The sequence below is a fragment of the Manis javanica genome, chromosome 17, assembly GCF_040802235.1.
Source record: "Manis javanica isolate MJ-LG chromosome 17, MJ_LKY, whole genome shotgun sequence".
In the NCBI taxonomy this organism is placed as follows: domain Eukaryota; kingdom Metazoa; phylum Chordata; class Mammalia; order Pholidota; family Manidae; genus Manis; species Manis javanica.
The window spans coordinates 52584740-52609269 of NC_133172.1; the positions used below are offsets into that span (position 1 = coordinate 52584740).

At 51.2% G+C, this 24530-nt stretch overlaps 1 protein-coding gene and 1 long non-coding RNA gene across 3 annotated transcripts in view; one reads left to right on the plus strand and one right to left on the minus strand.

Annotated features, from left to right (window-relative positions):
- Positions 1–24530, plus strand: part of VAC14 (VAC14 component of PIKFYVE complex) — a 99376-nt gene that overhangs the window by 46098 nt on the left and 28748 nt on the right. For both annotated transcript variants that reach the window (XM_073226165.1, XM_073226166.1), the window contains exon 14: positions 15032–15164. In XM_073226165.1, coding sequence (XP_073082266.1) covers positions 15032–15164 — 133 coding nt within the window. The remainder of the gene's footprint in view (positions 1–15031; positions 15165–24530) is intronic.
- LOC140847052 (uncharacterized) lies at positions 18302–21144 on the minus strand. The gene is made up of 2 exons (XR_012126653.1): positions 21028–21144; positions 18302–19503 (listed from the first exon to the last, which is right to left on the minus strand). It is a non-coding gene; the product is annotated as an uncharacterized lncRNA (long non-coding RNA).

The window sequence follows — 24530 nt, forward strand, 5'->3', positions numbered from 1 at the left end:
CTCCGTCTGTAAGGTGTCTTTTCTCTTCCTCCCAGACACAGAGAGGTTTGTGGCTGTGAAATGCTTACTCACAAGTGAAGAGATGGGCCAGAAAATGGCTGTGGGCAGCCCAGGTCTCCTGGGGTTGGGGGGGCCCTGAGGCCTGGCCCAGGGAGCTCCAGGAGGTACCCCAGGCAGCAGGCCCTTTCAGCTTGGGGCAAGGGTTGTTGGGGACTTGGGGGGCAAGGGCTGTGAACCCCAGCTCCTAGCCCCACCAAGATGAATGGACTGCTAATGAGACTAAGGTGGTGAGACTTGTCCCAGCTCAGCAAAGCTGTCAGACTGCTGCTCGTCAGCCAGGGACTCACCCTGAATTCACAGAAAAACAACCAAATATGCCAGATGGGAAGAAATTCCATCCTGGAAAGAACACCAAGGAAGTGCCTGCAGCCAGTAACACTTCTTGCCTTAGGATACACAGCACCGTGGGCCACCAGGCACTTAGCCTGCAAGGAGTATGGGAACCACATGTGGGCATGTCCACAGCTGGCACTAGATTTTTGAAATGACTCCATGATTTTGAAAGTTCAAGGTCAAGGTCAAGCTCAAACCAGTAATAGAAAAGCACAGGAAGCCAGAGCTGGGCCCTGGGCCCTCTCCCACCTCTCAGCTGCCTCAGGCCAAGCACCAAGGATGGCTGTGGGGGGTGGCTGTGTAGGTCAGAAAGCATGCAGGAAGTGCACACTCATCCCTCTGTGGGCTGCTCTTTCTCCCATCACTCCTCAAGCATGCGAGAGAGTCGTTCCGTTTCCATCTGGCCATGCACGTGGCCAGAGGCTGCAAGGCCAGGCCCTCTTCCTGCTTGGCTTCTGCTTCCCTCTGGCTGTGCAGGGCACAGCTCTGAGAACTAACAGACTGCAGTGCTGTGTCCTTTTAGGGTAGACCACCCCACCTACCACCCAGTCCCCCTCCCCGCTAAAGGGATTTTCTGGAAGGCCAAGGAGGCAGGGAACCTAGTAACGATGAAACCAGTGGCGTTTGTGGGGAACTAAGTGGCCCAGCCTATGCGGTGGGTCTGTGAAGTCAAGTGGTGCAGACTGAATGCAGCGTGAGGAGGCAAGGCCTGTCGCCTGCCCGGGGAGCTGCTGTGCGGCCAACGTGCCCCCCGGCAGTGGTCCCCAGGGCCCGCAGGGCACACCTGCCCACACAGTATCTTCCTCTCGCCTGGCCTGCCACACACGTCTCTCCCTCCAGCGCACAGCCATGGGGGCAGAGGGAATGGTTGTGCCTCTCCGCCCACCTCACTTCGCTCCTGACCCTCCCAGAGCTGCAGGCTGGGAGGAAGGCCACCTTTGGGGCAGTCAGGAAGGGAGCTGCCTGGGTGGGCAGCCCTCAGGGAGGCCGGTGGAAGGATACCATGTTTCCCTGTCTCCCTAGATGGTGATTTGGCAGAAGGAAATGAAAATAACCACTTGGGTCTCCTGTGACTTGGCGACCTTCATACTTTCTCTGCCTGTCTGCACTCGGGCAGACATCAGCCAAGGCCCCGCAATGCTCTGGGGAGGGGCTGATGAGCCCCCTTAAACTGACCTGAAGGGCCTGAGCCCGAGCAGAAAGCTCAGCAGAAGCAGGAGGCCCTCGGGGTCAGTCCCTGGCTGGAGACGGTGGGGCGTCCCCCCTGCAGGAGTGGCACAGCCTTGGCCACCAGCAGTCGGTGTGGCAGGCTGGCCAAGGGTCACCCCAGGACTGATACTCGCCCTTAAGACCCAGTCTTCCCTGTCCTTGCCTTCCGGCCACGTGCCCATCCCTAGTGAGACCAAATTGCTGGTGTCAGTGTGCCCTGCAGGGCTCTCTGGTCCAAGGTGAGTGTGACCCAGCTCCAAACACGTGGCAAAAATGAAATGTTCAGGAAGCTTTGTTCCTTATAACCCAGGCTGGTGTGGCCAAATGCAGAAACAAGTTCTAGAAGAAACCCAGAAAGCCATCCCTGGCGTATTCCCAATAATAACAGTGACTAATATGTTGAGCTCTCGTTAAGACTGGGCACTGCTCTCAGCGCTTTCCAGTGTCAGCTCACAGAACTTCGCACCGGGTTGGCCCCTGGACTTCTCACGACAGCTCTGAGCAGAGGGCACTGTTGCCCTTCCTGCCTGCTGGCAGCAGGTGCTAGTGCAGACGCGGGAGCGTAGCCTGAGAGCCTGTGCTCTTCCCGCACGCTTTAGAGGGCGGGAGCACGCATGAGCCCGCCCTGACCTAGCACCAGGAGCTTCCCCCGCCCAAGGGGAGGGCCGAAACAGCAGAGGCTGGGCCAGTGCTCCGCGATGGGTGCTGGGCCATGGCTCCAGCCTGGCAGTTCTTGGGGGTGTCCCTCCTCTTCACACTGACTTCAGGGACCCCATTCTGCCTTAGGCCACCTCCGCACCTCATTTCTTGCCCTTCTGCTGCCTCCACTGCAGCCACACCAGCCCATTTCCCAGCCCCAAAAGCCTTGCCTGTTGCTCTTTGGGCCTTAAAACCCCTTCTTCCCACACACCCTTTTTAGGCAGAGCAAAAGAACACAGGCACTGGGCTCAGGAAGGTCCAAGTTCCCAGCGCAGCTCCAACCCCACCTGTCCTGTGGCCTCAGGCAAGTTCCCTGCCTAGTGCCACCTCTCCCTCCTCTGCAAGAGAGACTCCTCTCTCCTGCGTCTGTCCCTCCTGCCCGTCACACTAGTGTGGGTGGTGGGGTCACATCTGTATTCCTCCTGTCCATGACCTCTTAGACCCTTGCTACTCAAAAGGCAGGTTGTGGTGGCCTTCGAATCACCTGGGAGCTTCTCAGACATGGGGACACTCAGGCCCACCCCAGACTCAGAATTGCATTTTATCAGGAATGGCAGGTGACTGTGGGCTCCTTAGAGTTTGAGAAACACCATCTCAGACCATAGAGGCCTGTTAGACTAACCCCTGAACCCCAGCGTCAGGTGCCCAGTACGGGTCAGTACCCACCTTTCAGAGTTTGTTGTAACATAATGAGGGGAGGTGGGGCACCGAGGCCCATCACCCAGGTCGGAGGCCCCCCGCAGCACCTCTGCCCAGGCCTTCACCTGTCTCCAGACGGAGAGGCTAGCCCCCCGAACCTAGGCCAAGCTGTCGGTTGTTTGAGGCCCCTTCCTGTGCTCTCTCTCTGGGCTGCCCTTGGCCCCCCAGCCCCTCCCCCGGTGGCAGCTGGAAACCTCACGGCCCTGCTGTGGCCCGTTAGCTTATCTCTTGCTCTGAGTCAGGCAGCTGGGAAGCCTCCTGAATTTGCACTGGGCAGAGGGCTCCCCACCGCAGCTGGGCCAGCCCGCAGAGGAGAAGACGCTGGATCAGTCCCACGGGCGCTGTTGCTGCATTATAACTGCCCTCTTGTCCCAGGAGCCATGCATTTGGACCCCATGATTCAACAGATTCCACACCCCGTGAGACCCTGCTTCCCCAAAGGCCTTGACCCCCTTTCTCCCAGCCCCTTGATTCTATGGAAAGCTATCCCTTCCCTGCCTGTCCCCCTTGTATGATACCAGCCCCCCAATCACGCAGCCCCCTTGCTCAGAGCACTTCCTGTGCCAGGCACAGCATTACACTCCTTTTTCCTGAAAGGGTCCCAGGCAGGAACCAGCCCCAGAGAAGGTGTTACTTCCTCAGGACTGCCCTGCCAGGCAGCGCCAGGATCTGGATCCAATCCAGGTCCTCTGACACGCCCCCCCCACCCCCCGCATTCTCGGGACATTGGGTCCTGATGGCCGCTCGGGGCTGGCCAGCCACGTGGGCCCCAATCCATAGGGGCTGTAGACAAGAGGTGGGGAGCAGAGCAGGGACCCTGCCAGGCCTGGGCCGGGCCACTAATGTTTTCCCATCTGGTTTTGTTGAACTGTAACTCGTGTTGTGTATTGAGGCCAGAGCTATTTTTAGCCTGACATGTGGGGCTCCTTCACGTCATAGCCACAAAACTCAATCTAAAACATCCCAGGGAAGGTTGTTTGTGAGACATTCTGCAGTTTCTCATGTCACCACATCAGCTTTCACTTAGGAACATCTGCAGGCTGGCTCCCCGGCCACCCACCCCACCAGCCTGGTTCTGTATGCGAAGTGCTCCCGACTGCGTCTGTCTGCCCCTCGGCCAGCCTGTGGGCATGTGAATCCTGCCAGGGCCTTCTCCTCCACACCAGAAAGGCCAGGCAAGCAGCATTTGGCTGAGAGACTCGTCCTCAGCAGGACCGGGTAAGGGAAGTCCCTCTCCACCTGGCCCCTCAAAGGACGACTCTCTCCTGAGACCCTCGGCCAGGTTGTTCCCAGCCCTCTCCTCTCCTCCCCACCTGGGCCACAGCCAGAAGCTTGCCCACCCTCGTCAGTGGGCCTGGGAGACTGCTGTCAGTCATGCTGCCTGAGAGAAAGCACACTGTCCTCTCAGCCCACCGTGCCAGCAGATCCTCAGCGCAGTGCTGGAGGTCATGTCCCGAAGCAGGACACCGGGCTCCTGTCCTGGCTCTGCCCCACCCTAATGGGCCAGCAGCCCCCATCCCAGGGCCCCACATGGCGGGAGAGCTCAGCAGAACTGGCCTTTATCACAGCTGCTGAGGAAGGAGGCTGATTCCCAGCCAGCCATTTCAAGCGTGCGGATGAGCAAGAGCCGGCCATGGCCAGTGGAGGTGCCAGGCGCTCCCCGTGGGGAGAAGCAGGCTGCATCAGCAGAACTTAGTCCCTTTAGGAGAGGCCTGCCGTTCCCTGCATCACACTTCCGAGTTCGTGCTCCTTCCGCCCTGTCTCCCGTGCCTGCAGCCCTGCCTCAGGTTCTCTCAGGTTCTGTCTCTAGCAAACTGGGCCGAAGGGCTAGTTGGTCAGAGAAATAGCTGGTGGGCCAGTGGGGAACTGAGGCTGGGAGAGCTCACATAGCCCCCCACCCGGTCCACGGCAAGCTCAGAGATGCACCCCATCCTTGACCAGCCCACCCAGGAAATGCTGCCCTCCCCTGGCTGCTAAGGACTGCCCTGCCCAGACCTGTTGTCTACCCAGTGTGGCCGGGATCTCAGCAGAGCCCTCCAGGACTCCCAGCCGTGGCCTACAGAGGCTCCTCCTCTCAAGGGCAGCAGCCCTGACCACAGCAAGGGGTTCTGGGGGAGCCTGAAGGGCAGACAGCCCCACCCCAGCAGTTGCAGGCCTCAAGCAGGCCCGGCCCCAGGCAGCTCCCCCACAGCCCCCGTCAGCAAGTCTCAAGCCTTGGGAAAAGCGCCTGGCCCCGACTCAGGTTGCACCCAGCCTCCTAGTCTTTGGAGTCTGGAAGCAGGGGGAGCCCTGGGAGGGCTGAGCTCCAGAAGCTTTCCCAGCACCCACTGCACTGTGAGAACGGGAGTCATTTGCCATGGCTTCTCCCAGATGTGACTCTGCCCTCCTCTTCTCTCCTACAAGGGCCTCAGTTTCAGGGGCCCCCATGCAGGCCTGGACATTGAGAATTGATTATGTGGCCCAGAGGGGGCTGTAGCTAAGGAGACCAAAGATGTGTCCAGAGCAGTCTGGGTCTTCTCTTCTGCCATCTTTGGCCAGTCTGTCAGCTGAAAGGTGGGCAGATCTCCCTCCCTGAATGTGGGTCTAGGGGGCAGAGGTGATCTTCTCTTTTTCTCACTACCTCCAAGTAGGGCACTGTAACATGGACCCAGATCTGAAGTCTCCCCACTCAGAGACATTCCAGACTGTCCCCCAACCCTTAGTCTTCCATTCCAAGACTCAGACAATGGGAACATGTTACCACATGCAGTGCTCTGGGTTATGGCATGTCTGCTAATAACTGCATCCCCCACTTACTGAGCACAGAGTGTGTGGCAGGCCCCAGGCCCCATACGTTACATATTTTGTCTCAGTAAGGGCTCTTAATTTCTCCCACCTTATGGATGAGGAGACGGGCTTAGAGAGGGTAAGAGGCTTGCCCACATTGCATGGCTAGTAGTGGAAGGGTGACAATCTGATCTAAACCCCAGTCTGATGGACATCAAAGCGCAGCTCTGAAATGCCACACTGGATGCTTCCCACTGCCCCTATGGGGCCAGAACCACCTGGGTCTCTCCCCAGTGCTGCCCAAGGCACCCAGCCTCTTGGGAATGGAGACCATGGCCTCAGTTAGGTAGGATTTCCTTATAGTCAGTCTCTGTTTCAGTCTCTTTATCCTTTGGAACCTAACTGTCTCTAAGCCTGGAAATGGGGCAGGACTGGAGTGCACACAGAGAAGCAAGAAGGGAGCAGGGACCCCAGACGCCATCACGAATAAGCACCCAGGAGAAGGCTGCAGCCAGCTGGGTCCCAGTGCACACACACCTCTTATGTAGGAAGTATGCAGCCTGTGCCCTCCACCCAGGCCACCACAGGAGCAGCCAAATTCATATCCTGAGTGTGGGGACAGGGAGGGGGCACTGAGAAGCAGATGGGCTGCCTCAGCGGCTGTATGAGCAGCCACCTCTTCACAGATCAGCCCCAGCTGGGCGTAGAGTAACTCCATCTCTAAGAATTTGACACTCAGTTCTGCAAATAGCCCCTCTGGGCCAGGGAGCAGAGACTATTTGCCATTCCAGAGTCATTCAGGACTTCCCAGGCCAGGCCATTCTGGGCAGGGACCCAGAACAACACACTGCAAACAAGAAGTTCAGTGAGGCCTTTCCTGGAATTGGGCATCTCACTCAGGGCTCGCCCCTTGCACAGTTCATGGGAACTGTCTGGGAGGTTCTCAGGAGAGAGGACAGTAGTTTGAAGGTGTGGCTCCTGGAAGAAATCCTCAGAGCAATTCACACCTGGGAGAAACAGAACAGAAAACACCTTTTCCAGTTCCCAGCCACCTCCCCATAAGGACCATATGAGGATGTAAGGGAAGTTGTGTTCAGCAAAAAGACAGAACTCCTGGCAGGAGGGTTTTAACTGCTGCTTCCTGGCCACTGGTGTCTAAGGAAGTCAGCCCATCGGCACTCCTATATGAGACTCACTAGTAGTATTCTGGATGGTTCCACACATTCTTGTTTTGTGATTTGGGCTGATGCTTCTAGTAGCTGATACTCCCCTCGCACAGCCACGCTTGATTTCCAGAGACCCCACACCTTTCCTGTTTCATGCAGGCCATCCTCTCCCCAGTCTGGGAAGGAAGTCATGCCTCTTACAGGGCTTCAGGGCCAGAGAGGATCCACCTTCAAAAGTGGTGGCCCCAAATGCCTGTATACACCGCAGTGCTTCCCCAGTGTCCTCCCTGAGCACCCAGGGAGTGGCAGCCAGGTGTTTCCTCCACAGCCCTTGACACTGTCATTGTCCCTGTGTCCTCAGTCTCGGTAGGACCTTGGCTTTAGTCTTTATGCCATCTTCTGCCCTCCTGCCTAGGCAGGTACCACCTCCTAACCCACAAACCTCAGACCTGCCCAATACCAGTGCCCAAGAAATGGGCAGCATGGCAGAACTGCTGGGAATGTGGACTCCAGTGCCTGGGATCAGAGATGCCACCACTCACCAGCTTTGTGACTTTAGATAATTTTCATCCTAATTAGTAGCTTCTCCATGTGCACAATAAGAGTAGTAATAGCACATATTTTCAAGGATTATTCTGAGGATCAATTAGATACTGTGTGTAAGGGGCTTAGATACGCTTAGTACATAGTCCTCAACAAGTGGTAGCCAAGGTCAGCTATTAAGGTATCATGTTGGAGAGAGGTTGGTCAAAGGGTACAAACTTACAGCTAGAAGATGGAAAAGCCCTGAGATCTATTGAACAGCATGATGATTATAGTGAATAATACTGCAGTATATATTTGAAAGTTGCTAAGAGAGTGTATCTTAAATGTTCTCACCACAAACAAGAAATGGTAATTATTTGAGATGATGGAGGTGTTAGCTACCACCATGGTGGTAATCATTTCACAATACCTAAGAATAGCAGGCCACCACACTGCATACCTTAAACTTATACAGTGTTTATGCCAATTATATCTGAATAAAGCTGGAAAAACTACAGTATAAAACATCTATAAAATTATACACACATACATACATATATATAAATAAAATGTTATACTGGGACAAGTGGTTATCCATCCACATGCAAAGGAATTTGGACTCTTTCTTCACACCATATTCAAAAATTAAAATGGGTCACAGACCTAAATTGAAGAGCTCTAAAAAAATTGAGGAGCCCTTGTATTAGGTAATAGTTTCTTAGATACGACACCAAAAGCACAAGCAACCAAATTAAAAATAAATAAATTGGGCTTTATCAAGGGGTGTGTGAATATACGAGATCAGGGTCGTCCAGGAGTTTCATGAGCTCTGCCCTCATCCCCTCCATGCTGGCTGCCTTTCGGAGGGGAGTGTGTGTGGAGTGGGGCTGGGAGGTGGGCTGCATCTTGCCCTCAGGGTATTTGCAGCAGGGACACATATCAGAGGGAGATCTCGAATGTGCTTCTGGTTCTAAGCCAACTTGGGCTTTGATAGTCTTCAGAGCACTGCTTTAAAAGAGCATCTTTAGAGGCAACTCTCCACTTGTCAGAGATCCCACTTGTGCAACCAATTTCCTCACATACACAGTCAGTACCCACAGTGCCCACTCGATATCTAGGTAGCAGTGCATCTGCTAGTAGGGACATAGATGTTGGAGACAGAGGCTGGAGCCCTTTGTCAGCTGAATGCACTTACCGAGCCCAGGAATTGGGAGAAGCTGAAGGAGGCACTAAGGGAACATAGAGAATGCTGACCAGCCACTCCTCACTCCAAGGAGGAAATCCAGCCAGATGAATAAAAGATAGTATTTTTGTGAAATAAAAAGTTATAAAAAACCTGGAGATCTGGCTCAAGATGGCAGCATGAGTAGGGCAGTGGAAATCTCCCAAAACCATATATATTTTTGAAAATACAACTATTCCTACAAGAGAGACCAGAAGATACAGTATAACAGCCAGGCTACATCTACATCTGCGAGAACTCAGCATCTCACAAAAAGGGAAAGATACAAAGCCGTGACCCAGTGGGACCTGAGCACTCCCCCTACCCCAGCTCACTGGCGGGAGGAAAAGAATCAGAATGGGGAGGGAGTGGAAGCACAGGACTCTCCCAACTGACACACATGCCGCCTGCCTGCAACCACTTCTATCACCATGAAAAGCCAGAAGAATCTGGTCCAGTCAAAAATCACTCATACAACCCCAGACAGAGGGCCTAGTGAGATAGATATAACCAATCTTCCTGAAAAAGAATTTAAAATAAAAGTCATAACCATGCTGATGGACTTGCAGAGAAATATACAAGAGCTAAGGGATGAAGTCCGTAGGGAGATAACAGAAATGAAACAATTGATAGGTCTTAAGAGCAGACTGGACAAGGTGCAAGAGACTGTTAATGGAACAGAAATCAGAGAACAGGAATGCATAGAAGCTGAGGCAGAGAGAGATAAAAGGATCTCTAGGAATGAAAGAATATTAAGAGAACTGTGTGACCAATCCAAACAGAACAATATTCAAATTATAGGGGTACCAAAAGAAGAAGAGAGAGAAAAAGGGATAGAAAATGTCTTTGAAGAAATAATTGCTGAAAACTGCTGCAAGCTGGGGAAGAAAATAGTCTCTCAGACCATGGAAGCCCACAGATCTCCCAATAGAAGGGACCCAAGGAGGACAACATCAAGACACATAATAATTAAAATGGCAAAGATCAAAGACAAGGACAGAGTATTAAAGGCAGCCAGAGAGAGAGAAAAAATCACCTACAAAGGAAAACCCATCAGGCTATCATCAGACTTCTCAACAGAAACTTCAGAAGAGAATGGCATGATATATTTAATGCAATGAAACAGAAGGGCCTTGAACCAAGAATACTGTATCCAGCATGATTATCATTTAAATTTGAAAGAGGGATTAAACAATTTCCAGACAAGCAAAAGTTGAGGGAATTTGCCTCCCACAAACCACCTCTACAGGGTATTTTAGAGGGACTGCTCTTAATGGGAGCACTCCTAAGGCAAAACAGATGTCACCAGAGAAAATAAAATCACAGGAAAGAAAGCAGACCAACCAAATACTAAGTAAAGGCAAAAAATAAAATCAACTATCCACAAAAACAGTCAAAGGAAACTCAACAACATACATAATAAAACATCTAATATATAAAGATTGGAGGAGGAAGAATGAGAGAGAAATGAATCATCAGACTGTGTTTATAATAGCTTAATAAGAGACTTAAGTTAGACAGATACTAAAGAAGCTACTCTTGAACCTTTGGTAACCATGAATCCAAAGCCTCCAATGGCAGGAACTACATATCTATCGATAATCACCCTAAATGTAAATGGGCTGAATGCACCAATCAAAAGACACAGAGTAATAGAATGGAAAAAAAAGCAAGTCTAAAGTCACAATTATATGCTGCTTACAAGAGACCTCAAACCCAAAGATATGCACAGACTAATAGTGAAGGGATGGAAAAAGATATTTCATGGAAACAATAGGGAGAAAAAAGCAGGTGTTGCAGTACTTGTATCAGACAAATAGACTTCAAAACAAAGAAAGTAACAATAGATAAAGAAGGAGATTACATAATGATAAAGGGATCATTCCAACGAGATGATATAACCATTATAAATATCTATGCACCAAATACAGGAGCACCAACATATGTGAAACAAATACCAACAGAATTAAAGGAGGAAATAGAATGCAATGCATTCATTTTAGGACAACATACCACTTCAAAGGACAGATCACCCAGACAGAAAATAAGTAAGGGCACAGAGGCATTCAACAACACACTAGAACAGATGGACCTAACAGACATCTACAGAATTGTACACCCAAAAGCGGCAGGATACACATTCTTCTCAAGTGCACATGGAACATTTTCCAGAACAGACCACATACTAGGCCACAAAAAGAACCTCAGTAAATTCAAAAAGATTGAAATTCTACCAACCAACTTCTCAGATCACAAAGGTATAAAACTAGAAATAAATTGTACAAAGAAAACAAAAAGGCTCACAAACACATGGAGGCTTAACAACATGCTCCTAAATAATCAGTGGATCAATGACCAGATTAAAATGGAGATCAAGCAATATATGGAGACAAACGACAGCAACAGCACAAAGCCCCAACTCTGTGGGATGCAGTGAAGGCAGTTCTAAGAGGAAAGTATATAGCAGTCCAGGCCTATTTAAAGAAGGAAGAACACCCAAAGTCACAATTATTGAAACTGGAAAAAGAAGAACAAATGATGCCCAAAGTCAGCAGAAGGAGGGACATAATAAAGATCAGAGAAGAAATAAGTAAAATTGAGAAGAATAAAACAATAGAAAAAAATCAATGAAATCAAGAGCTGGTTCTTTGAGAAAATAAACAAAATAGATAAACCCCTAGCCAGACTTATTAAGAGAAAAAGAGAATCTACACACAAACAGAATCAGAAATGAGAAAGGAAAAATCACTGGACCCCACAGAAATATGAAGAATTATTAGAGAATACTATGAAAACCTATATGCTAACAAGCTGGAAAACCTAGAAGAAATGGACAACTTCCTAGAAAAATACAACCTTCCAAGACTGACCAGGGAAGAAACAGAAAATCTGAACAGACCAATTATCAGCAATGAAATTGAATCGGTAATGAAAAACCTACCCAAGAACAAAACCCCCGGGCCAGATGGATTCACCACTGAATTTTATCAGGCATACAGAGAAAACATAATACCCATTCTCCATTAAGTGTTCCAGAAAATAGAAGAGGAGCGAATACTTCCAAACTCATTCTATGAAGCCAGCATCATTCTAATACCAAAACCAGGCAAAGACCCCACCAAAAAAAATTACAGACCAATATCCCTGATGAACGTAGATGCAAAAATACTCAACAAAATATTAGCAAACTGAATTAAAAAATACATCAAGAGGATCATACACCATGATCAAGTGGGATTCATTTCAGGGATGCAAGGATGGTACAACATTTGAAAATCCATCAACATCATCCACCACACCAACAAAAAGAAGGACAAAAACCACATGATCATCTCCACAGATGCTGAAAAAGCATTCGACAAAATTCAGCATCCATTCATGATAAAAACTCAACAAAATGAGTACAGAGGGCAAGTACCTCAACATAATAAAGGTCATATATGACAAACCCACAGCCAACATTATACTTAACAGCGAGAAGCTGACAGCTTTTCACCTAAGATTGGGAACAAGACAGGGATACCCACTCGCCCCACTGTTATTCAGCATAGTGCTGGAGGTCCTAGCCATGGCAATCAGACAAAACAAAGAAGTACAAGGCATCCAGATTGATAAAGAAGAAGTCAAACTGTCACTATTTGCAGATGACATGATACTGTACATAAAAAACCCTGAAGACTCCACCCAAAACTACTAGAACTAATATCTGAATTCAGCAAAGTTGCAGGGTACAAAATTAATACACACAAATCTGTGGCTTTCCTATACACTAACGATGAACTAACAGAAAGAGAAATCAGGAAAACAATTCCATTCACAATTGCATCAAAAAGAATAAAATACCTCAGAATAAACCTAACCAAGTAAGTGAAAGACCTATACCCTGAAAACTATAAGACACTCTTAAGAGAAATTAAAGAGGACACTAACATGGAAACTCATCCCATGCTCATGGATAGGAAGAATTAATATTGTCAAAATGGCCATCCTGCCTAAAGCAATCTACAGATTCAGTGCAATTCCTATCAAAACACCAACAGCATTCTTCAACAAACTGGAACAAATAGTTCTAAAATTCATATGGAACCACAAAAGACCCCAAATAGCCAAAACAACCCTGAGAAGGAAGAGTAAAGCAGGGGGGATCTCGCTTCCCAATTTCGAGCTCTACTACAAAGCCACAGTAATCAAGACAGTTTGTTACTGGCACAAGAACAGACCCACAGACCAGTAGAACAGAATAGAGAAGTATTAAGCCAAACATATACAGTCAATTAATATACAATAAAGGAGCCGTGGACATACAATGGGGAAATGACAACCTCTTCAACAGCTGGTATTGGCAAAACTGGACAGCTGCATGTAAGAGAATGAAACTGGATCATTGTCTAACCCCATACACAAAAGTAAATTCTAAATGGACCAAAGACCTGAATGTAAGTCATGAAACCATAAAGCTCTTAGAAAAAAACATAGGCAAAAATTTCTTGGACATTAACATGAGCAACTTCTTCATGAACATATCTCCCCGGGCAAGGGAAACTAAAGCAAAAATGAACAAGTGGGACTATATCAAGCTGAAAAGCTTCTGTACAGCAAAGGACACCATCAATAGAACAAAAAGACATCCTACAGTATGAGAGAATATATTCATAAATGACATATCCGTAAAGGGTTGACATCCAAAATATATAAAGAGCTCACGCACCTCAACAAACAAAAAGCAAATAATCCAATTAAAAAATGGGCAAAGGAGCTGAACAGACACTTCTCCAAAGAAGAAATTCAGATGGCCAGCAGGCCCATGAAAAGATGCTCCACGTCACTAGTCATCAGAGAAATGCAGATCAAAAGCACAATGAGATATCACCTCACACCAGTAAGGATGCCCACCATCCAAAAGACAAACAACAACAAATGTTGGCAAGGATGTGGAGAAAGGGGAACCCTCCTGCACTGTGGGTGGAAATGTAAATTAGTTCAACCATTGTGTAAAGCAGTATAGAGGTTCCTCAAAAAACTCAAAACAGAAATACCATTTGACCTAGGAATTTCACACCTAGGAATTTACCCTAAGAATGCAGCACTCCAGTTTGAAAAAGACATATGCACCCCTATGTTTATCGCAGCACTATTCACAATAGCCAAGAAATGGAAGCAACCTAAGTGTCCATCAGTAGATGAATGGATAAAGAAGATGTGGTGCATATACACAATGGAATATTATTCAGCCATAAGAAGAAACAAAACCTACCATTTGCAACGACATGGGTGGAGCTAGAGGGTATTATGCTCAGTGAAATAAGCCAGGCAGAAAAAGACGAGTCTCATATGATTTTGCTCATCTGTGGAGTATATGAACAAAGAAAAAAACTGAAGGAACAAAACAGCAGCAGACTCGCAGAACTCGAGAATGGACTAACAGTTACCAAAGGGAAAGGGACTTGGGGGGATGGGTGGAAAAGGAGGGATAAGGGGGAAAAAAGGGGTCAGTACTATTAGCAGACATAATGTGGGGGGGGCACAGGGAGAGCTGCACAACAGAGAAGACAAGTAGTGACTCTAGCATCTCACTATGCTGACAGACAGTGACTGTAATGGGGTATGTGGTGGGGACTTGATGATGGGGGGAGTCTAGTAACCGTAATGTTACTCATGTAATTGTAGATTAATGATACCAAAGTAAAAATAAATAAAAAATAAAACACCTCAACACCCCACACACAAAAAGAGGAGCATCTTTGCCTAAAGATGAGGAGGAACGTCTGCATTTAAAACATCAGGTGAAGATTACAACACTTCCTAACATTTGTCAGTGTGTGCTGTCTTTAATCTAGTGGGTGTGTGCATAATTTAATTTTTTCTTAAACAGCGTTGGGAAAGGAGCATAGTTTTACCTCTCAGGTTTTGTTGACCTTTGGGTTGTGTGCCTATCTTTTACCCTTTTTGCCCTTTGACTAACCATTTGTATTAAACTGGCCAAAATAAAGCCCAAGTATAGTTTGCGTATCGGGGTAATGTGTAAAAGTTTTTCTTACAAAAATTCAGAGCACCTGGCAGCAGGTCTAACACACAGGATGTTCACTGAGGGACAGGGGTTAGCTGGGGTAGTGGGCAGGTAAATGGGTATGTTTGCACTGTGCTGAGTTTGGGTGAACATACTTACATAGTCCTTGCATTTTAGCTGTTGACCTAAGGCTCTTAATTGAAGATGTCCTGCGTCTTGCACAGACTGTGCGACCCCAACCACCACCACTTGTTGGTGTTTACAGTTATTGATGTTCTGTAGGGTCCCATCACCCTATGGACACATAGTCAGGATAAATTGCCAGCTCTGTCCCTTTCTCTACAGGTACCAAAGGCTTGGAATGTTCTCCTTCCACTCCCACCATGAACTCCTACTTCTACAAGTTCATGATCAACCTACTCAAGAGGTTCAGCAGTGAGCGTAAGCTCCTGGAGGCCAGAGGCGCTTTCATCATCAGGTCAGCCGCGGCGCGCCGTCTCTTCCCCACCCAGCCCTGGTTTCCATTCAGCTCCATGGTGGGGCTTCGGAGCAACCATTTTCTCTTGCATTCCTCCTCCTTTTCTTGACCTTTTGTGTTTGTTCTTAAGAGAAACAGACGGTTTCCCCTTCACTGACCAGCACAAGGCAGGTTAGTGTCACCATTTTTCAAACAAATGAGTTAGTCTTTTACTTGTTAAGACGCTGTTTTCCCCTGAGGTTAAATATCCTCTGATCAGCTATTGTTGTCAGAGTCTTGGGAGAGAAGCAGACGAGCCGAGTGGAACATAAAATGGGGCTGCACTCAGAGCCGGCCACCAGCGTGGGCCTCGGCCAGGAATTGGGGGTGCCAGTGGCTCTGGCACAGCTGGGCTCTTGAGTCCTGTGAGCCTCGCCCTGGACAGCCCAAGGGCCCAGCACCAGCCCCTCGAGGCCCCCAGAATTGTCACCACCAGCAGGTCTGGCCCTGCCTGCTGCTCTGCTCCATGGACCAGTATCACCAGAAGAGCGGCCTTCAGGCCACCAAAACCTAGATGGGGCACAGACCCCTCCAGGCTCCCCAACAAAGCCAGGCAGAGAAGTTTTCCGGGATAGCCTGAGTGACTCCAGATGCTTCCCGGCAGTGGTTCTCAGCCCTGGCTGCGTGTTAGGTCACTGAGGGTTTTCACCCCGACCGGTGGAATCTCCAGGGCAATGAGGGTTAGGAAAGCCATCCAGGGTGCTGGGGAGCAGGCATGGCCACTGTGGTCCCAGGAGTCAGGAGCACCCCTAAGACCATCTCGGGGGTCTGAGAATTGAAAGAGGATTCCTGGCAGAGGGTCCATCCTGTACAGAGGCTTCAAGAAGGAAAGAGCATGGACAGCTCATTTTGCTGCAGACCAAGAAAGGCTCAGCTTTGTGGGCCACACCAAGGATTGGGGCCTTCCCCAGAGGTCAGGGGAAGCCACCAGAAGGGTTTGGGTAGGGTAGTGGTGTGATCAAACTTCTGCTTTTAAAGATTACTGTGTGCTGGGGGAGAATGGACGGAGGGGGGCAAGATGGACATGCGAGAGACCAGTTAAAAGGCTGTTTTCCCTATTAGAGATGGTGGCAGCTTAGTAGGTGACAGCAGAATCCAAGAATTATTAGGATGTGTAATTTGATTGGTGATTGATTGCATGAGGGAGTAAGGGGGGGAGGTTGGGAATGACACCCTGGACCTGGGACGTGAGCAGCAGAGTGGGCGGTGGTAGCGGTCCCTGAGATGGGGGCCCTGGCGGAGGAGCCGGGAGGGAAGAGTCCGTGTTTGAGTTTAAATTGCCTTGGGGACATCAAAGAGATGGTGAAGAAGCAGTTTGCTAGACCCACCTCTCAAAAGAGGGATGCAGGCCTGAGATACAAATCTGGACATTGATGGCAGAGTCATTCATTCATTCAGCAGTTATTACTGAGTACTGACTCTGAGGTGCTCTTCTAGATAGTTCTGTCCTTGTGGAGCTTTCATTCTTAGAACAGTCAGTGGCAAGAGCGGCAGAGAGGGAAGGGAAGGGGCCTGAGGCCAAGTCCTAAGGAGCTCCAGTGGGTAATGGTTGAGGGAGAAAGGAAGGCTGAGCAGAAGGGCCTGAAGGGCAGGAAGAAGCAGAGGAAAGGTGGGGAGGCAGGAGGCAGTGAGGGGAAATGAGGCCCCAAGAGAATCCACAGGAGCCATGGCAGGAGGCTGCCCAGCCACGGGGCGAGCTGAAATAGTGGGAGAAAGGAGATGGAGGGCGCAGGCCCAGACAGCTTCACCCAGATCTGTCTGCCGGACAAGGAGAGCCCCGGGGCCTAGCTTGAGGGCCAAGGGTGCCTTGAGAAAGGACTGAGTCCCAGGAGGGTAAAGGGCTGCCTGGCCAGGACAAATAGCGGGACCGCAGTTGGGAGGAAGGGAATTCTGATGGTCTAGACTACCAAAGGTGTCCCTGCAGCGGTGGGAGGATGTCAGCACCCTCTTGCTTTTCCGAGCCCTCACAGAGCAGGGTTTCTCAGCCTGGGCACTGGTGGCATCTGGCAATAGGCAGGCCTTTGTGGTGGGCGCTGTCCTGTGCACTGTTGGTTGTGGGGCAGCACCCTGGCCACTACCCAGTAGATGTCAGTAGCACACACACACCCGACACACCCAGCTGGGACAATCAAAAATGTCTCCACACATTGCCAAATGTCCTCCCAGAAGCAAAATCATTCCGGGTGAAAACCACCATTACAGAGGGACAGAAATGGGTTCTTAACCTCACTGGCCAAAAGAAGATTCCATGGTTTGCTTCACACTGAGTTGGACAAGTCATTCAAGGATTGAAGTAAAGATTAGAAGTGATATGAGAGATGTCCCCACACCAGTAAAATGGGCTACTCCCACATGAGTGACAGTTAACTTTATGTGGTTTTCCAGATTGCAGGGGTGTCGGCTCTCTTGACGAGTCCACCCTGCCTGGAAGACTTTCAGGGAAGCAGCGGAGAGACAGGCCTTTAACAAAGGAATTTGTAGTTAGTCTCCTCTCCAGAGAGCCAGGCTCTAATGGGTTTTTTCATCCTCTATCAGCCTCACGTACCCTATCAGAGGCTTGGGGACGGGGAGCTCAGAGGAGTAAGCTGCGTTCCCAGACGCGCCAAGAAGTGGCAGGTGTGGGTGTCTCCCCCATCCCTCCCCAGGGCCCCAGGCTCCATGAAGCTGGTGGCCCTGCAGCCACTCCATGTTCCCATTTACAGCCTCTAGGGCAGTGGAGTTTTACTTGCTTTGCAGCATCTGCGGAGCTGGGCTACAGACCCCTGCCCTCTGCAGATTCCGCAGCCACCACTTTATCCCCTCTGTGAGAGCGCAGAGCCAGGGGCCTTGAAGGCCCTGCACAACCTGCGGGCCGAGACCACCTGGACCCAGCTCCTCCGAGGGTCCTCTGGGCCTGTGGGGTCCTCCCTCCTTGTATACCCAGCATGGTGGTCGCTTGCTGTTCCAGGGCTCACACCCCTCGTGGACCACACTGGGGCCTCAGTGGCCATCAAGCCTGGCCTCTGCTCCACTCCAGACCGCCCTCCTGCCCGCCTCCTAGCCCTTGGCATGAGCACAGAGAACCAGTGGGCTGGGACAGAAGACAGCTGTGGCAGGGCCCCCATACACATCCTTTACTGTGTTTGTTCAGCTTGCCATCTCACCAGAAGCAGCCCTGGCACTTGTCTTTACATGTTACGGCGATAGCCACCTCGCCAGCTTCCTCTGGGCCACACCGGACTGTGGACCTGCTGCCTGCCGAGCCAGCACACCAGGTTACTGCCGACCAGCCCAGGTCACAGTCCAGCCACCCATTCTAGGGTCTCAGGGCGCACACAGCAGTGTCGGATGTGGGGGGGTGGGGGGGCCTTGGAGACTTGAGCTTTCCTCTTCCTTCCCGGGGCCCGAGGGGGCTGAGGCGCTTCAGCAGAGGTCTTCTGGGGAGCAGCCCTCAGCATTGTCAGCCTGCTTCTCATTTCATTTACTCATTTTCTGCTGACAGCTTTAAAGAGGAGCATAACATACATGCAGACTGCTGAGACGAAGCCACAGGCCTGATAAAAAAACACAGTAAATGATTTAACCCTCTCCTTCAAGTATAACACGTGCTGTCCATACAGGACAAAGGCATCCGGAAGTTCCTGAAGAGGCAAACCTCTGGCAGCGGGTCTTGGTGTTGAGGGATATGCATGATTTCCTCCCCCGCACACCCTTCCCAGGCTGTACCTCCCTGGGGGTGGGAGTGAGCCCCTGTACTCCAGCCCGGTCCCAGGAGGCAGGGGGGTGGACAGCCTGCGTCCAACTGGCCTTGGTGTCTGGTAGAACAGTGGAGGTGTGTGTTGAGGTCGGGAAAGCCAATGGCCCCAAACCTCATCCCAGCCGGACTCGCAGCAACCTGCTCTGGCCCAGGCCCTTTACTGCATGGCCGTCGAGGCCATACCCGCATACGGAGGGAAGAGGAGGACATGGGCAGAGGCTGCGATGGGGCTGGTGCCGAGCACCCCCCAGCCTACCCACACCCACAGCACCTCCTCAGGACTGTACAGGAGGCAGGTAGAAGGCCCCCCACAGGCCCTTGGGGCCAGACTAAAACTGGAGCCTCTGCAGGCAGACACACTTGGGTTCGAATCCCAGTTCCTCCAGTTTTTAGCCGCCTGACCTGTTTCCATCCTCTCTTGCTTCTACTGTAAGATGAAGATAATAGCGCCTTGGCGTTTGCGGAGAGGGTTACATAAGACTGAGCGTTACAGCTCTCAGCGCAGCTTGGCAAAGGGGAGCCGCTGTTCCGCCTCGTGATGCAGCCTCGGCCTCCCACGGTGGTCTGTGGGGAGGGGAAATCAGACTCAAGAGGGAGAATAATTGAAGCTTCTGTGCGGAGAGCTGGCTCCAGGGGCTGGGCCCACAGCCCCAGCGCCCAGGGCACACAGCAGCAGCCCAGCCCCGACCCCACTAAAACAACTCTGCCCAGAGTAGGTGTTCGTGTACATTCCCTCCCCGGCCCCTCCCACCCTCCGGCCAGCGCTGGCGGAACAAGCACAGCGCTTGTTTTCCCATGAACTAGTCCACTTATTCTCGGTAGAAAAGGAAAGGAGGGAGAAAACGCAGCCTCTTTGATAAACTATGATATGAACCCAGCATCGTCCAGCAGCTGTGATCTGTACAAGGCCTGCTTCTGTGCCAGGAAGCGAGCGAGTCTGAGGATGCTCCTCTCTGCCGGCCAAGGTGGCCGTCCAGCCCAGGGTCCTTTGGCTTAATCAACTGTGCCTCTCCCCCGCCTCTTCCTGCTGCCTTGCAAAGAGGACTCGCCAGAGAGGGCTTTCCTTTTAACAAGTGCCTGTGCTGTGAGCCCCATGGCTCCAACCCCAGCCAGCCCTGTTGGTGGCTGTGGTCCCGAGCACCCTCCCATGGGAAATGAGTTGCCCCTAAGGTGAGGTGGGCTCTTGAAGAGGTTGGGCTGGGGGCCCCAAATGCGGGGAGGGGAAGCAGTCATGAGACTTCTTCCTTGAGACTCTGACCCAGAGAAGCCCCGAGACAAGGCTTCGGTTCATTCTGGCGCTCCCCTCACCTCTGGATCAGGCAGACATGACAGCTTCTCCAATAAATGCTTGGAGTCCCTAATACACACCCCTATTTATCCTGCCTCCCCCTTCCCTGTGTCCCAGGTTTGCCTGTGAACCCTGTGTCGGCAGGGGGTTGGGGAATTGACTGGACAGTGAGGTGGGTGGTGGGAGCCCTGGTCTAGGAAGCCACTGGAAACTGGACTTGTTTTTAATTGCAGTTCCCAGGCGGGAGCAGGAGGGGGGTCCCCAAGAGAAGCAGCTCTCTTTCATGTCGTAATTGGGAAATTCCATTTTGCTGCTCTTGTAAAGTTCTTCCTGTGAGACAGGCCCTCAGCTGGGGCCAAATTGCCAGTGTCTGGGGCAGCTGCACCAGCTGACCCCTCCTCACCCAGCTGCCCTCCTCACCCTGTGCAGCCTCCCAGGCCTTCCCGGCTTCTGGAGTCCCTTGCCTTCAGGTTCACCCCCATTACTCTGTCTTCATACATGTCACCTTACCTGCCAGGGGGCATTGGCTAGTCCCCCCAAGTCCCATTGTGCCGGGGCTAATGAAAGATGAATCTCAGTCAAGTGGCGAGACTCAGAGACCCCGGGTTCAAAAGGCCTTTAGAAAGGGTGCTTTACTTCAGGACCTCAGCCTGCAGGGAAGCTTCTAAGAAGTCCCCCTGGTTTTATTCCTCTCTCCCTTTTAATGCATTGTGCTCATTTACGCAGAGTAAAAGTAAATTGCCTTGACAAACATGTGACAACCTAAGTCTGTCTACTAGAAGAGGCCCCGATCCACCTACCCAGAATGCAGATGGGTTTTGATCTTCTATTGTTTGTCGCCATGTTGATTGGGTTTCCAGCTGAGGGGAAGGGACAGGACATTGAACCAGGGCTGGAGGAATTCTTCTAAGTAATTTCCTGCTTCCCTCTCAGAAGGAGCTTCTCTTCTTGCTGCTGACTTTTAAGTAATTCTGCCCAGCCCGTGTGTGAATCTTCTGGACCTTTCCAGTCATTCCTCCCTCCCGGGGGCCAGAGCTGGGGTACTTTTGTTGAGATGCAGGAGAGCAAAGGGAATGTGTGGCAGAAGCTGTTTTGCACAGCCAGCTCTTGGCCCTGATCTTCTAATTGGAGACAACGCTGAGGGAATGTGAATGGCGGGGAAGCATGATCTGACGTGCCAGAGAAGGTGGCCTGGAAGAAAAGAATCCTGCCCTCAGAGGTAAAAAGATATCCCTTGTGAAGGGCAAAATTCAGGCATCCCAGAGAGCCTGACTCAGTCTGTTTTCCATGTTCCCCAACCCTTGGAAAAGTGCCAGCATCCCAGCACTTCACAGAACCATCTGTGACGTGGTGCTGACAGGGAGGGCTGGGGATCTGGGGGGCAGGCCAGTGGCTTAGCTCTGCCTCCCCTAAGCAGTCCCTGCACTGTCCCTGAGAACTCACTGTCATACACACTGGTGCTCCCTGTAAGAAGTGATGTGTTTTCTTCTGGAAAATGGAAACTACTAGTCATGAGCCTTGTTAGGCCAGGCTGGGATTAATTAGGTCTGCCAGTGGGGTGGCGGGAGGAGAGGAAGTGCTGGCCAGAGGAGCCCTGCTCAGTGTGCTGCAAGCATGAGCACTTCCGGTGGAAGTGTGTCCCCGTGTTCCAAGGGTCCACTAGCTTTGATCAGGCCTTATGGGAGGTTAGAGGTCACAGGTGAACTGGGCAGGGGGAGGCCACATGACCCAATCAGCTCTGCTCTCACAGAGCCAGTCATTCACCCTGTGCCTAGAAGCCCCTGTGGAGGGGGTGAGGGTCCATGGATGGACCAGTGGGAAAGCTCATTCCGTGTCCACTGTGCAGTCGTGCCTTGTGGGATCTTGGCACCTCCTGCATTCCCCAGCCTCTAGTTAAAGGCACTTCCCTGTAGTCTGCACACATGAGAGGCATCAGCGCCCCAGCCCATGGCTCAGGCAGTCAGCAGGGCTGCAGGGTGACTGTCAAGAACCGTTGCTGGGGGCTGAGAACTTGGTAGTGAATTTCTCTCTAAAGCTTGAGAGGTTGTTTCTAGATGGAATCTGCAGTACTCACTGGATCTGTTTATACTTTACCTAAGGATGCCAGTTGACCTTGGTAAGTCAGACAGCTCCGTTAATTAATTAGCATGTAGCTGATGGGTATCCTAATGTAGCATCTTAACAAAACAGCACAGGTTTGGAATTGGCCCCTGGAAGCCATTTCCTTCCTCCTTCCTCTTGGGATAAGGCTGCATCTCTTAGGCAGGACAGACAAGTGGGTGTCCTTAGTTTTAAAAGTGCTTTTAAACTCCTGCTCAGCATCAGTCACTGGGTGTCCTCTGGTCATCCATTGTAGGGTGAGGTTCTTGGGAAGCTTGTTCTTTCATCCTGGGCTGGCCGCAGGATCACAGACACACCTACACTCCCACCCACCCCCACACACACACGCTCGCTCTCTCTCTCTCTCTCGCTCTCTCTCTGTCTTAAGAAAAGTACACAGAAGGGTTTCTGTCACTTGCGGTTTGTGAGAGGCCATCCAGACCAGCTGTCCCTCCTGCATGGAAGGGGTGGCCCCGACTGAGCACAGAAGATGGTTGCACCTTGGAGGACCTTGGGGGTCCTGGGCACTAAATTCAGCCTCAGACGAGGAGCACAGCCCATGTGAAGTGGCGTACAGTCCACGGGGAAGGGTGCCCTGGGACCCAGGTCTGGTGGCCTACTGAAGACACTCTTGGGATCTGAAGTGGATGGTGGAACTTTCTTTAAAGCTCCCAGGAGAGCGTAGGCTCTGAGTCTGCTGGTGTTGTCATTGTATCTTTGAGTGCCCCCGGAGCACCAGAGCATTCCCGCCCAACCCCTCCCCAAGTCTTGGGATGTGACCACAGCACTGGTATGTGCTCCGTGAGGTGCTCCAGAGCCGCCTAGAAACCCCAGACTGAGGTTCTTGCTTGTCTTCCAGACTGGGTGGTAGGAAAACCGCCCGATTTCCAGCCTGGACTTGGCTTTTCCTCAGCCCTCGTTGGAAAGAAACTGTTCCTTGTGGCATCTCCCATTCATTCAGGGCCACTGACCCACAGAAAATCCTGTGGGTTACCCAGTACCTGTCCTGATGTCACCTCCCCGCCCTCTGCCAGGGCTCTCATCCTGCCGGCCACCACCTCTCAAGCAGAAGTGAACCACTGCGTAAATCTGCATGTCCTTCCCTGTCTTCCTTGTAGGCCCCCAGCCTCCTCCAGGCTCCTGCCCGTCGTTATGCTGCCTGCTTCCGGTCTGTACTGAGATGACATCATCTCACTGGAACTGCCTGGCACTTGGACAGCAAGTGTCTTGTCTTGGTGCAAACCTCTGTTCTAACTGTTGCTCAAGAGGACACGTCTCACCCCCTCCCCGTTCCCGGAGTACTGGTGTCTCATCGCCCGTGCCCGCCTGCTCTCCCTGAAGGAGAGCTGGCGTGGTTTCCGGTGCCTTCCAGAGTTCTCTCTCCTTCTGCGCTGATCCTCTGTCACGCATCCTGTGCTGTTGGGAGCCCTGCCTCCCGCTCTTTCCTTTCGGAAGCTGCTGTCCCAAGTGCTGAGTTTTGCATCTCTTTCTCCATTTCCCCAGAAAAGGTGCCACAGGCCCAGCCCCAGCTCTCCCACGTGACCAGTTTCCCGTACTTGGGGCCTTCTCAGCCTTCTTGTTTTGCTCCCCCAGGAGCTTCCTCTTTAGCCTGAATTTAATGGCACCCTGGCTCCCTGCCCCACTCAACCTTGTCTTCAGTGAACCCATGGCAGTGGGCAGGTCCTTCTGGCCCCGACTGCTGTCTGCAGAGGCAGTGCCTTCCCTGGGGTGGAAGAACACTTGTGCAGACTGGAGGCTCCCAGGCCTTCATGTGGCTTCAGAGAAGAACATGTCTCAGAAGCTCTGCTGTGTCCACAGAAGTTGCGACTTGTTTTCTGCTCAATTTTGCCGCCCCTGGCAAAGCTCTCCTGTTTCTGACCCACCTGATGCTCTTTGCTTCCTCACCCCGATCTGTCATCTCTCCTGCTTCTGATCAGGACTACATGTCAGCCTTACTTCCCCTGATACCTTGATGCCCCTAATGCCTTTTGTAATAAAGAGCAGCATACTACTTAAAAGTGCACAAATTGTAAGCACACTACAGCTCAGTTGATTTTTGCTAATTGTGTACACCCATGTAACAAGCACTCAGAACAGAAAGTAGAGCATTGCTAGTGCCTGGAAGGTTCCTTTCATGTCTCTCAGCATTACCCTTGTTCCCAAAGTAGCCACCATTCTGACTTCTACCACCATAGGTTCTTTT